At 38.5% G+C, this 15,095-nt stretch overlaps 1 protein-coding gene across 6 annotated transcripts in view; it reads left to right on the plus strand.

The window, feature by feature from the left end:
- The window catches only part of abcc1 (ATP binding cassette subfamily C member 1 (ABCC1 blood group)), a 117,777-nt gene that overhangs the window by 22,643 nt on the left and 80,039 nt on the right, over nucleotides 1-15,095 (plus strand). For 3 of the 6 annotated variants that reach the window (XM_032588503.1, XM_032588504.1, XM_032588501.1), the window contains 9 exons: nucleotides 239-364; nucleotides 1,078-1,139; nucleotides 2,114-2,245; nucleotides 2,817-3,047; nucleotides 3,985-4,162; nucleotides 6,951-7,112; nucleotides 7,220-7,312; nucleotides 7,441-7,644; nucleotides 7,740-7,886. In XM_032588503.1, the coding sequence (XP_032444394.1) occupies nucleotides 239-364; nucleotides 1,078-1,139; nucleotides 2,114-2,245; nucleotides 2,817-3,047; nucleotides 3,985-4,162; nucleotides 6,951-7,112; nucleotides 7,220-7,312; nucleotides 7,441-7,644; nucleotides 7,740-7,886 (1,335 nt within the window). Of the gene's footprint in view, nucleotides 1-238; nucleotides 365-1,077; nucleotides 1,140-2,113; nucleotides 2,262-2,816; nucleotides 3,048-3,984; nucleotides 4,163-6,950; nucleotides 7,113-7,219; nucleotides 7,313-7,440; nucleotides 7,645-7,739; nucleotides 7,887-15,095 lie in introns of those variants that run through there. The other 3 variants (XM_032588506.1, XM_032588502.1, XM_032588505.1) reach the window with 2 other exon arrangements.

Raw genomic sequence — 15,095 nt, forward strand, 5'->3', positions numbered from 1 at the left:
GGACTGGGAACATTAATTTTTTACTCCTAAAAACAATCTTTGAAAATACAATATGATTAATTTTGTAATTGACAGAGTCCCAATTTTTTATTTTTATTTCTATGAACAAAAAATAAATAAATAAATTATGGAGGACCCCCTATCGGTCAGGGGCACTTAGAATTGTCATAACTTTTCCCCCTCTATACGGCACCCCTGAGTGTACCACAGTTATGCTTTCTTTCTTTTTCTCTTTTAGCCAGAGACTGTGTGCATATGGAAGTACACCACCTTCTACATCTACTATGCTTTTCTTCTGGTCGCTCTGATTCTCTCCTGCCTGACTGACCAACCACCGCTTTTCTCCCAGGCTATCAAGGAATTGGTGAGACAATCACATACAGACTAAGGAATGCTGTAAACACTAACCCACACTGCTATTTCACAGTTAAATTATGCAACAGTTACCACTTTATATTTGGTTTACAGAGACAACCAAAGCTTTCTCTGGCTGTGACCCACATGTGGTTTTGTGGCTTCATTAATTTGACTTTTCACTCGTTTCTATGGTTTAATGAAAAAAACTTTAAGAACTTCTCAGAAGTTTAAATGTTTTGTTACCAAATAAATCATATTTTTCTAAAGATCAATGTTTTCATTGTTGATCATTTTCTTCCCAACTTATGTAGATCTCTCTCACATGCTAGATACTAACTTCTGAACAAAATCTTAACCAACTATGAAGTGTTGTCTTAGAGCTTGAAGGTTATCAAAGTTTGGTGGCTGCTGTTTCTTCTCCTTCTTTCCGAGAACTGGCAACAGGGGGGAAAAATCCTAGAATTTTCCTGAATGTTCTGATCCCTGAAACTCTTTGTTATAACTTTACCTTCTGACATGGTACATCATGTTAGAAAATCTACAGATTTAAAATATTAAAGAGAGTTTGCAATAACATTATTGTGTCATTTAAAAACATTTAGGCAATTATTGCAAATTGATAGCTAATCAAAAATATTACCAAAGTCTGGCATCCTGAATCCAAGTCCAAACAATCATCACATACTTTCTAGTTGTAAAGTGTAAGGTTTCCTCCCACAGAATCCCTGTCCTGAGCCTGGCGCTTCTTTCCTCTCCAGGATAACTTTCTGGTGGATTACAGGGTAAGCACACAGAAAGCACAGAAAAGTACTGTGAATGTAGTGCTAACTTGTTGGTTATCTTGGTGGTCCAACCACCACGACCAGGAGTCACCAACATGGTACCCTGCGGCACCTGGTCGCCTAAGGTACATTGTCAGTCGCCCGAATAGCAAGTTCTGAAAATAGCAATTGTCATCAGGGAGCACTGCCAAAACAAATATGTAATTAAATAATTAAAGTAATAACATTTGTTTATATGTAGAATTTAAATAAAAATAAATTATAAAAATGTTTAAAATAAATTGCTTTATGTATAAAACGTAGTAATCTTTTCTAGGGTTAAAGTTCAGAATTATGCGCAGACGCAAGGGTGACTGCTTACTATCAGAGGGCAGTAGTGCCTACAGCTGTATGGTTATATGCACTGTACGTACCTTGAGATTTTCCTACAAGTAAAAAATAGAAAGGAATAGATTTTGGATTTTCGATATAAGTGTCCATATAGGTGAGCCTATATGAGCGATCCGCGCCGAGGTGAACTTCACAGATCAAGCCAAGACAGCGCGCCTGATTGCGTGGCGCTCCCTGTTCAATGAACTACTAAAAACTATAAAGATACAAACCCATCTTTCTTTCAGGAATAATTCTGCCCTAACAGTGAAATGCTCACTGCAGAAGAGACTCTTGCAGTCTGGCTTATTTAATAATTAACAAACAACGCTTGGCGAGGAGGACACTTAAAGCATGGCGCCCGCCAGGCCTATAATATACACGGGGGAAACCCTGGACTAAAATAAATGGTCAGAGGACTGAAATGTGTTCAAGTGATTACTGAAGTACACTAAAACTAGATAAATTATTCAGTAAATCGGAACTGAGCAAGAAATTATATTCACTATATTTCTGGAGACTTGTATAATGTAGGATAAAGAAGGATGAAGAATTTATACCTTTAGATCAATTGTGTTCATCTTTGGAGTTATTTTCTCTCCCAGGATGATGATGGTTGGATATAGACGCCCCCTGGAAGAGAAAGATCTTTGGTCTTTAAACCCTGATGACTGCTCCCACAGAGTGGTACCACAGCTGGTGCATCGCTGGAACTCAGAGTGCCAAAAAGTCAAGAGGTCAGCAAGATAAACAGTGAGGTTCAACTTTGTTTAGCAGGACTAAATTAGTAATACATTTTTTATGAATTCAGCACCTTCTACATGATGTATTCAATGTCTTTCAGTAAACCTAAGACATATAATTTTCCTTAATTAATTAGTTCACATTCCAGCAGGACAATGACCCTATGCATACAGTGGAATTGTTTAAATCAAAGCAGATTAATGTGTTATAGTGGTTCACCCAGGTTCAAAAAAGATTTGGGGCAAAAGCAGTCTGGAGATGTTTAAAGCTAGTACAGACATACCTCAAAAGACCTGTAGATGAATGATGATTTTACAAATTACTGACTTTGTAGTTGAACACAACACTCTTCCAATTTTTATCTTTAATAATGTTTTGAAAACCATGTATCATTTTCCTTCCACAATTAACAATTATGCACTACTTGGAATTGTTCTGTCTTTTAAAATCCTAATAATTGACATTGACATTTTTTTTTGTGATACAAATATAACTAAAATTTAAGCAGTGTGAATATTTTTGCAAGGTAGTGCATGATAAAATGCCCATCCATTCTGTTTTCAGCAGAACCGAGCAACAAATGGTATACTCCCCTAAACGGGCTCTACATGGTGAGAACAGAGAGGGCCAACCTGTGGAAGAGTCTGAAATCTTGCTCCTAACGTCTCCCAGGAAAACAAAAGAGCCTTCGTTGCTTTGGGCATTGTGCTTGACCTTTGGACCCTACTTCCTCATCTCTTGTCTCTATAAAATAATCCAAGACATTCTCATGTTTGTTGGTCCCGAGATCCTTAGGTGAGTAGATTAAATATCAAGTTTTTGACTTGATATTTACAGTTTTATACAATGAAATTCTATTTGTAGCATTGCTTGGTTAATGATTAATGGCATGCATGATAGTTTTTCTAATCACACTTAAAGTATTAGTTGCGTGGGCTAGTGTTTCTATATCAAGCTTATAGATGGAGTTATAAAATGTTATCTTTTGAGTTGGTTGGACAAGGCGATTCTAAAACCTTCCATTACTTTGTAAGGTATATCAGAACAAGAGGCAGACAGAAATAAAGATGTCAGGACTACATTTTGGGTTTCCACTGATATAATTGACCAAATTAGAATTACAAAAAATAATACATCAATTTTTTTTATTTATATAATGCATATAATAAATACACTTTTTGTTGCACCACAAAAGCCATGCTGCAGCAAATGCTTGTTTGGAGGCACTGGCCTTCGTGGACAATGCACAGCTGGCTCCACTAGAGGTCTTAAGGCATTGCAAAGCTCATCAGAAGTTGAGTTTGTCATTTGAAAGTGTTGAATCCATATGCCTTCTGTAAAATCACTGACTACAATTTCCAAAATGTGCCGCATATGTAGCCGTTGCTAAGTAGAAAGAGTTTGTTGAGCCAATGCCTGAATAAGACATGCAGACATGACAGCAGTTAACAATAGTGGTTGCCAACTCAGCAACTTTCTTGCTATATTTAGCAACATTTCAGGCAAAGAAATTGATATTGGTCAAAATCGGAATCAACAGGTCAGGCTTTTTAAAGATTGGTAATTGGCTAGAAAACTGCAACAAGTAAGATGAAGAAAGTTCGCAACTGAATCCATGGTTGTTCATAGTAAAAGTCCTTTAGAACAATACTGAAAAATTACTGTTCATGTAACTAACAATGCCTTTATTCATGTAGCCATTATGTTATGTCTTTTTTCTTGATTCCACCAGACTGCTTATACACTTTGTGAATGACACCAGCGCCCTCTCCTGGCAGGGCTATTTTTACACTGCTTTGCTCTTCATATGCACCTGTGTGCAGTCGCTGATTCTTCAGAGGTACTTTCATGTCTGCTTTGTCTCAGGCATGCGTCTGCGGACTGCTATCATCGGAGCTGTCTACAGGAAGGTACTGGCAACAGCAGCACTGTGCTTCAAAAACATTGTAGAATATTTTCTGTATAATAAATTCATGGGAAAAGAAGTCCAGAAAAAGGCTGAAATTGAGTTTACTTTAAGTGTGGATGAATACTTGAGGTACCGCTTGAATTTCCACTGTTTCCACATTTTGTCTTGCCACAAACCTCAATGCATTTCATTGAATGTTATGTGACAGACCAACATATGTAGTGGCTAATGAGCCAAAAACAGCCCCCTGTCTTCAACGAGGGCAGACAGCTGGTTGTGAAATGCCGACATTTCATTATGAGATCTTTAATGGCTTTAGCCCTTGTATCCCCTCTGGGAAATTTTTGTTTTTTCAAAACTTCATCGATGGATTTCAGTCCCGATGGCTGCCGTGTTGCTACCATCTTTAGCACTGCGGGTGTCCTCAAACGCTTTGAATACTCTGTCAAAGCAATGGTTATGTTTACGGTGACTGATCAAATTTGACGTGTTAAAGGTCATGCTGTTTTTGCTTCTCGTGGAACTTTCTTTCAACATTTGTTAAACAAAGCCAGCATATTAACCTCTTCCAAAACTTTAAAGAAGTTCCAAACTACAGCGTTTATGGTTTTTGTTTACTGACAAGCTGGGCTGCATTCACATGGCGTTGAAAGTTCCCAGTTTGTGGGTCATTTGTGACCTTTTTTGTTTATGTTTCTGTTGTTTGAGTGTAGCGCACTGCTGAAATTGGTATATTATTTTTTAGCTATTATTTAATTATGACTGAGTGGTTTTCTGACATGAGGGAATTTTAACATGATTTGTTTACAGTCAGAGAGTTGTTTTCTCCAGTATACTCCTGCCACTTGAGCTTCACACAGGTCTCATGCAGGAGTGGGAGTGATTGATTAAAAAAACACCCATGGCACCAAAAGTGTTATAGGTGCCGTGACCGATAAGTCATATCAGACCGATAAGAATGATGTCATAATTTATTGTTAGGCCGATATTTATCATGCACCCCTAATAATTTTAATTCCCAAGTACGTTACTTCAGCCTGCAGGTGAAGAGAAAAGAACTACCTTTTGATAATGCTAAATTATTGATATCTTATGCGTTTTTCCATGTCTGGTTACATTTGTTTCAAGAGAGAAAGTGTTTTAAATCAGCAAATAGATATTCCCACTCTACCCAATCAAATACGCTCTCAGGGGGCGTGCTGTGGTGGCGCAGGGGGTTAGCACGCCCCACGTTTGGAGGCCTTAGTCCTCGACGCGGACATCGCGGGTTCGACTCCCGGTCCCGACGACCTTTGCCGCATGTCTTCCCCCCTCTCCTCACCCTCCTTCCTGTCTGCCTACTGGCGAAAAAATACGAGCCACTAGCGCCGCAAAAACTCTTCGGAGAAAAAAATTTGAAAAAAAAAAAAAAGCGCTCTCAGCATCAAGTGAGACCGCATTCTCAGCATCTTGGCCTGAGTGGGAAGAGTATAGGTGCTGGTCAAAAAAATTTTTTATTATGAAAAAGTTGTTTTAAATCAGCAATTCCAGTCAAAAAGTGAAACTTGTATATTATGTTCATTCATTACACACAGACTGATATATTCCAAATGTTTATTTCTTTTTATGTTGATGATTATAAAACTCACAACTAATGAAAACCCCAAATGCAGTATTTCAGACAATTGGAATATTACTTAAGACCAATACAAAAAAAGGATTTTTAGAAATGTTGGCCAACTGAAAAGTGTGAACATGAAAGTATGAGCATGTTCAGCACTCAGTACTTAGTTGGTGCTCCTTTTGCTCCGATTACTGCAGCAATGTGGTGTGACATGGAGTAGACCAGTCTGTTTCATTGTTCAGGTGTTATGAGAGCCCAGGTTGTCCTGATGGTGACCTTCAGCTATTCTGAATTGTTGGGTCTGGTGTATCACGTCTTCCTCTTCACAATAGCCCATAGAATTTCTATGGAGTTGAGGTCAGGCGAGTTTGCTGGCCAATTAAGAGCAGAGATTCCATGGTCTTTAAACCAGGTACTGGTGCTTTGGCACTGTGTGCAGGTGCCAAGTCCTATTGGAATATTAAATCTACATCTCCATAAAGTTGGTCAGCAGCAGGAAGCAGGAAGTACTTCCTGGTAGATGGCTGCTTTGACCTCAGACCTCAGAAAACACAGTGGATCATCACCAGCAGATGACATGGCACCTAAACCATCAATGACTGTGGAAACTTTGGCTGGACCTCAAGCAACATGGTTTCTTGTTTCTTTGCAGTTTTTTATTTGTTAAAAAAGTTTAAAATATACAATAAATTTTGTTCCACCTCACAATTGTGTCCCACTTGTGGGTTCTTCACAAAATAATAAAAATTTTAGATCTTAATGTTTGAAGCCTGAAAAGCGACAAAAGGTTAAAAAGTTCAAGGTGGCCGAATACTTTTGCAAGGCACTGTACCGCACTGTTTTGCTTTGTTTGGATGCTCAGTCCTTGGGATGAACCAATTTTTGGGAATGTTGGTGGGTTTAAAATGCACCAGAATATTATTTCTACAAAATATCTAACTTAGTTTCTCAAATAATCCAGCCACATACAGAATAATGATGTTCTTTTCTTCTTCAGTGGGGGGTGTTGGCTATTTTTTTGAAATCCTGTATGCTTTAATATAGGTTCAGTTTAGAGAATCCAATGCTTTCAAGTGCTTTTTTTGTTGTGTATACATTCCTTGTCCTTCATGTCCATACATATAGTGCTAAGCACTATACTTTAATCTCCACAGGGACATATCACTTAGTGGATTTGCTCTTTCAGGCCTTGGTCATAAGCAACGGAGCACGGCGCACATCAACTGTGGGAGAAATTGTCAATCTGATGTCTGTGGATGCTCAGCGCTTCATGGACCTGGTCACATACATCAATATGGTTTGGTCTGCCCCTCTGCAAGTGGTGCTAGCCCTCTATTTTCTCTGGCAGGTAAAATTACCGAGAATGTAAAGCTGCTATTTAAATTATTGATTGCTGATGCTTTTCTGTCTGTTTTCTTGAGGGCAAATTCTCATTTTATCTGTTTATTTGTCCAGAACTTGGGTCCATCTGTCCTAGCAGGAGTAGCTGTGATGGTTCTGATGGTTCCGATTAATGCCGTGATTGCCATGAAAACTAAAACCTACCAGGTATACCATCTCACAACTCCTCACCTCTGGTTGTCTGTATCCTAATGACTCTTTACAATAAATACATGACATCAATAAATACATGGCATGGTTAAGCTCATCTTTTGCTGTAATCATGTGTTGAATAGGTGGCTCAGATGAAAAGCAAGGACAGTCGCATTAAGCTGATGAATGAGATGCTGAATGGCATAAAGGTGCTAAAGCTCTATGCATGGGAGCTGGCCTTCAAAGAAAAGGTGTCAGAAATCCGGGAGAGTGAGCTGCGTGTGCTGAGGAAGACGGCTTACCTGGGCGCCATTTCCACCTTCACCTGGGTCTGTGCTCCCTTTCTGGTGAGTCCTGCTCTGAGAGAATGTTGTTAATCATTCCACTTCTTCTCTGCCGATAAAAACATTAAAATGATTGAGTGTTTTCTGCTGCTCTACAGGTTGCCCTGTCCACTTTTGCCGTGTATGTGCTGATTGACGATCAGAACATCCTCGATGCTCAGAAGGCCTTTGTGTCGCTGGCACTTTTCAATATTCTGCGCTTTCCTCTCAACATGCTGCCGATGGTCATAAGTAGCATTGTGCAGGTTGGTGCACTTCTGTTCCTCTTGGCTTGCTCTCACTGCTGTATTGGAGTATGTTGTTTGCAATTCACAATCCTCACCTCAAAGATAATTGATTCCATGCCAACTAATTGCATCACAACTTTCCACTGCCCCCCCGATCTGATTTATTCTTCCTCTGCTGTGTCTGAGGGACCCTCAACTTGTTTTGTTTGATACTAACCTGTTAAAAGAATTACCACTTTTACACAGCCTCAATGTGTGGAGATGTGCTGTACTGAAGTACACAAATCCTCAACATGGTATCAGAGTATCAGTTTACACACACACATAACAGAAGGCTAAGACCGTTAAATGCAAAACAACTAATGACGCACAAATATGTAAGAGTGATAATGACACATCATAATTCCAACTCAATCAAACTTGGAAATGTAGACATTATTAATTTCGTGCTGTGCTTCACAGCAAAGGGAAAAACTGCTAAAGTACAACTCAAAACCACTTCTTTCTCGCTCTCTGTAGCTATACGCAGACTCATTGCCATAGCAACTGACAACAACGCCACAAAAAAAAACAACCCTCAGATATTTCCCATACAAAGAGCAGAACATTCAGCCTGTTGCAGTAGTATGGTTTTAGACTTAATGTTTATTTTGCGATTATTTTTCTCTAATGCTAGAAAATTTCTAAACTCCTCTGCCCTTCATATTCTTTATTGTTCACTTATTTTGCCATATTTAAGTTACTGTGTGGAAGTTTGGGGTAACACTTACAAAACTTCCCTTCAACCATTATGCACATTACAGAAAAGAGCCATTCGAATAGTTCACAAGGTTGATTTTTATTGTCATACCAACAATCTATTTATAGATTCTTATTTTCTGAAATTCCCAGATTTGGTAGAGTTTCAAACTGCACAGTTTATGTATAAAGTAAGAAACAAATTATTACCAGGAAATATTCAAAAATTATTTACTGGTAGAGTGGGGGGATATGACTATAGAGAAAACCTCAACTTCAGAACTTTATATGTTCGAACAACAATGAAAAGAATGTGCATTTCTGTCATTGGAGTGAAGATCTGGAATGAACTCACTAAAGAGCTGAAGCAAAGTCCAAGCATGAGATTTTTTAAGAAAAGACTTAAAATGGTTACTATTCAAAAGTATGAGGATGAACAGGGGTGATGAATTTGGCTGAGAATTACAGCACTGTGGATGCAATGGGGTGCAGGCGTGTGTATGTGTGTGTAAATATATGTGGGTGTGTAAATAGGCAAATATTATCATTTGGTTCAGGAAAATGTATTATAGTTGTTATTATTGTTTTATTGTTTTGGAAAGGATACTAGAAATAGAAAGACTACTTATGCTATAAATTAATGAATGGAAAAGGGGTATGATTGTATAAGTTAAACTTCATCATACTCCCTTTCAGACTTACAGTCACCGAATAAGTGGTGTATTTACATGTATTGAGTATGTAAATATGTAAATTTGATAGGTATTGTATTTACACTTAGAAACATGAAAGTCTTCTTTATTATGTTTGTTGGTGATATGTCTGTCTGAAATAAATTATCATTATCATATCATTATCATTATTAATACGTGATTGCTGTGGTAAGAGCAGAAAAGTATAAATATATCGCTGCACTTGACTTTACTGTATGGCAGGGGTGTCAAACTCCAGTCCTTAAGGGGCACTGTCCTGCAGTTTTTAGATGTGCCACAGGTACAAAGCACTGGAATGAAATGGCTTAATTACCTCCTTCTTGTGTAGATAAGTTCTGCAGAGCCTTGCTAATGACCTAATTATTCTATTCAGGTGTGGTGCAGCAGAAGCACATCTAAAAGTTGCAGGGCACCGGCCCTTAAGGACTGGAGTTTAATACCTGTGCTAAGTGACTAGGCCTGTCGCGATAAACGATAAAGCAATTAATTGTACGGTAAATTAAAACTATCGACCTCATTTTAATTATCGCCATTATCGTCTCTTCCGACCTTTTTCTCTTTCAGCTAATGAGACTGAATGAAAAAAGGCTCAACTCCGGTGCTCTCCACTGATCCTCCCTTCCTCATTTCCTTAGTGTAAAGCCCAGTGCACACTACACATCTTAGATCTGTCGGCCGATTGTCGGCCCATTTTCAAAACCTGACAGACCACACATTAGCCGACAGAAATCCTAGGTATAACGGTTCGATCGGGTTCGTTCCTGCCGTGTGGTGTCCAACAATGGGCACAAAATAATGGCTACAAGTCCAGTGAACTAATTTTAAAACCAGGCATTAATCAATGCTTTACTACAATCTACCTGCAATGCATGTGGCTAGTGTCAGTGTAAAGTCCTGACTGAATGAAAATCATTATAACCTATTTACGTCACGTTAACGAAGAACAGCTGAAAAGTTACCGGGTTTATCAACTGCGGTAGCAATTTCGCTCCAACTCCTCCTCTTGTCATTTCTATATTCTTTGCATGTTGAATCAACATTAATATTATTTCCACATATTATCTCCGATGTCCGCTGGACTTCGGGTTGCGCCGTGTCAGCTGTTTGGGATTCCCCGAGGTAATTTCCCCTCAGAAAACATGGAGGAGAATCTGCGCTTTCTGATTGGCTACCTGTCACATTCAACAGGCTGCGTTAAGCTCCCAGTCGGGGAAAATCCTGATTTAGATCGGAGGACGATCTACCGTAACACACCACACAATCTTAGAAAGACCAACGATCTAAGATTGTTGTAAGGGGAAAAATAGGAGCAAAAATCATGTAGTGTGAACTATTGCATCAGGTAGTCGATGTGCCCATCTTCTCTATTTAAATCTAATTATTACTGAAGGGCAACATAATATACAGACTTCATAATCTGCAGTCTTTTGGTTGAATGCAGTATTTATTTCCACTTTGGCTTTATGCTGTTTAGTTTTTTTTTTCAAGTGTGTTTTTTGTTAATGGACACTGAGAATCCATTTTATTTTTGTTTTTGGTTGTTTTGTTTATTTTGTTTATCAGTTCCAGTGTTAAGTGTTCTTTTGAAAAATAAAGTGTATCTATCTTTGGCAAGAAATTGCATGCATTATTACGTCATTTCCATTAAATCAGTGTAAAAAGGTCTTCAAACAATATTATCGTTTATCGCAATAATTTTTGAGACAATTAATCGCTCAGCAAAATTTGCTATCATGACAGGCCTATAAGTGACTAGCTCGCTGTCACTGTCTCTTACTCTGCAGTTGTGGAGTCACAATGTCTGGGATCATGAGCGCCCCCTGCCATGGGGCAAGAGAACTGCCTGCCTTACCTGGAATCTGTTCTCTGTCATTTATGATCGCTCCTCAGCACACGAAACACGTTACACACACAGTTGGTGACAAAAAACACTGTACATTATATAAATAAGCTAAATTATGTAAAATCAGTTCATATATTAAATGTTTTTTAACCATTTTATTGGGGACGGACAGACAGGAGGAGCATGCTCTCATAGAATGGCAGCCAGTGCAGTTAGCAAGAGGATGCGCATACCAAGGTGAGGCTCAGCTCGCTGCTGCCTCACCGGCTTCGTTTCCGAGCATTTGAATTGGAAAATGCGAAAATTCAGCGATTTTGAAGAAAAAAAAAAATCAGAATTGGTTAAGCTGCTAAATGAAAAATGGGTACTTTATAATACAAACCACAGGGTGAAAATAGCAATATAAATAATTTTATCATTTTATTTTTCCATGAAAATAATATATAATTATACTATTTAATTATATAAATTAAATATATAATTAAATATATAATTTTATATATATTTAATTATATATTACTGAATCAGCTGTAATATATAAATACAGGTGAGGAAGATGAGGCTCTGCAACTCCTGCCTCCCTTGACTGCACGTCATTGTATATATATATATACAGTATATATATATATATTCATTAGTTTCTGGGTAAAAGAATGCAAACACGCTATAAAAAGAAATGTAATGAATACGGAAAACAGTAAGAAACTAAATGCATTTTTCATCAGTAACACCACTTGCTTTCACATTTTCAGTGTAGGACTCATTAAGCAAATGATTTAATCTGTTTATTAATTATAGGACATCATCATATGACCTTTTTTTTTTTACCCCCTCCAAGGGGTCTTTTGTGGGCTCTAGTGTCCCTTATATGACAGTAGGCTGACAGGAAATGGGGAAGGAGAGGGGGGAAGACATGTGGCAAATATCGTCAGGTCCGGGAGTCAAACCCGCGACGGCCGCGTCGAGGACTCAAGGCCTCCAAATATGGGTTGCGCTAACCACTACGCCACCACGGCCCGCCCCATATGACCTTTTTTCAGTTCATTTTCATCTGTCTGGAGCAATATGTAGTTCTCATCTGTGTCAAAGGTTACCCTGACCAGCTGATAGCTGATCATGGCGGTGTTAAATGTCTTTAGCATCATGCTACGAAGACATGGGATGACACAGGTTGTGAAGAGACAGAATAGGATCAGGACAGTCAAAATGGGTGTCCCGATCTTTAACAGCAGCTGCCACCAGATTCCACAGGTGAGGTAAGAAGTAAAGTCAAAAGGCTGTGACCCGTGAGTTGCACTGTCCACATAGTGTTTAAGCTCCTCCAAGTCATGCAGGGTGTCATGAATGGTTCCACCAGTTCCGGTCTCGTCTGGGATGAATGTGCAGCATGTCGAGCCAATGATTTTGCAAACACCTCCTTGAGAGGCTGCCAGGAAATCCAACACAACACGGTTTTTGCAGGACCATGTCTCTCTCTCATGGTGCTGTTGGCTAGTTGGTGCGTGCTGTTGATGAGTCGCAGTAGGACGTACCTGTTGATTTCCACGTGGTCTCGAACTTCAACTATACCCACCCTTGGGAATAGGCCTTGCATGAATAGAATAATTTCTTTTGTTCCACTTGTTGTTCCTTCCTGATGAGAAGTTGTGTCCTGGGTGTGTACTAAGGCCATAGAGACACCTGTTTTTACCAAAATCCAAACATTCTGGCCATGTCCTGCCAGTCGTTTCCATGCATTTTCTTAATTTGCGTTTCACCGTTTCATTTGTTCTTTCCACTAGGCCTGCACTCTGAGGGTGGTAGGCACAGTGATTTTTCAATGTCACTCCTAAGTGAGTAGCCATGTTTTGTATCACCTGGTTTACAAAATGTGGCCCATTGTCACTTTAAATAGTTTGTGGGATGCCATGTGTTGGGATAATAATTTTACATATAGCTTTAGCTACTGTCAGAGCATCTGCATGCTTTGCTGGGACTATTTCAACCCATTTAGAGAAGGCGTCAATCTTTACCAGACAATATCTATTTGGTCCACTTTGTGTGTGTTCAATAAAATCCATATGCATTGTCTGGAATGGATAAGAGGGTTTTGGGAAACTTCCTCTTCTTGGTCTCATGTTTCCTTGAGGGTTGTGTTTAACACAGACTGGACATGCAGCACAAATTTTTTTAAGAATTTAATCCATATGTGGTAAAGTGCTGTTGTATTATTGTTATCATCCCTCCTGTTGTTACATGGCATGGCCCATGTTCCACAATTGCTGCTGCTTTAAAAAGAGATTTCGGTAGAACAAGTTTGCTGTTTACCTGAAAAATTTTACCATCATTAAATGTTGCCCTTTTAATATTGTTTTATATTGTTTTTCTGCTTTTGGAACATTATATTGCATGTCAGCTAGTACAATTTTATCTATTATTTATTCTTCATCTTGTGTTAGGAAGTTTCCAGTTCCATGTTGTCCTGCTGCTGCTTCTTTTGCTATTTGATCAGCTAACCTGAGACCTCATCTGTACCTGTTGTGTGTGCTGCACACTTACAAACTGCTAGTTTAGCTGGCAGTTGTATTGCTTGTAGGAGATCTGTTAGCAAAGAGGCGTTTTGTTACAGATTTCCCTGTGGATGTTGTCAAATTCATTAAGGTGGAACACTTCTGTTTTACTCCTGCCAGATGGCTGTAGTTGGCCCTTCTGCGGAACACTGTTCTTACTCTTTCACAAAGATTTCCCCACTGTGCTGCATATTTGTTTCCTAGTTGGCCATTCTAGGGGTAGGGGAGTTGGCCTTGATCATTTCTATCAGTGTAATCTCCCCCTACTTTGGCCCAGTCTTTAACTAGTGGTGACATTGCTGCTTCTATACTCTAAAAGAATGATGGATGATTTACTGTGAGGGGAGAGCACCCCACAAAATCACATGAAGCAAAGACTGCTTTTTCCCTCTGCAGCTACTGCTCTGAGACAACTAGGTAGACCTGCTCTTCTTGAGAGTCCAGGTGACTTTATCATAAGTTGATAAATCCTTTCCATGGATCAAATAAGTATCAAATCTTTCTTTCTAACTAAAAATGACAATCCTGAAATTAAACCAAAATCTCAAATCCTCTTAATTCAATATTTCTTTGTAAATTTAATGATCATCATCCAATCAAACCTAGGTTTGATTGAATGTAATGTAATGTCAAGTTTAAAGGTTTTAAACTTTAGTCTAGGAAGTATTACTTTTATTCACAATCACCAGTTTAGAGTAACTAGTTACATCTACTAGAGTGACTTAAGACATCAAAATTTCACTTAACTTTGCATTTCAGACCAGCTGACAATGTAATTTTTAAATATTAAATGATTAATAATTTGATCAGTTACTCAGTTCTTGAATACAGTATGTTTGTTCTCATAATCACACATTCATTCACACCATGAAAAGCGACACAAACAGAAACTCAAAACAATTGGTCAGATTTGCAGTAGGTCAAAATTTCATCAGTCACAAATTTTCAGTTTGTCCTCATCGTTTTTCTTTGCTCAAATTGTTATAAAATTTTACTTAAGCTTCAGGAATTTTCCAATGTTTTGTTAACTACATATACGGATAAATGTTTTAATTGAACTCTAGTCTTCAGGATCCTGTTTGATGTGTGCACTTCCAAAAACAGATATCTCAGACTTATGTTAGAATCCAGCAACAACTGAATTTTCTGCTGGTGAAACACTTCACCAATTTCAATAAAAAATGTAGATTATTTTATAGAATTAAATTCTAAATGAACTGTTTGATTTAAAGTCAAACCAATACTTCATGGTCTACAAGCACTACAGTATCAATAATTTTCAACACTTAGAGACAGGGGCGCCGTATAGGGTGGAAATGTTATGACAATTCCAAGGGCCCCTGACCAACAGGGGGCCCTCCACATTTTTTTATTTTTTATGTTC

This window comes from Xiphophorus hellerii, chromosome 16, assembly GCF_003331165.1.
Source record: "Xiphophorus hellerii strain 12219 chromosome 16, Xiphophorus_hellerii-4.1, whole genome shotgun sequence".
In the NCBI taxonomy this organism is placed as follows: domain Eukaryota; kingdom Metazoa; phylum Chordata; class Actinopteri; order Cyprinodontiformes; family Poeciliidae; genus Xiphophorus; species Xiphophorus hellerii.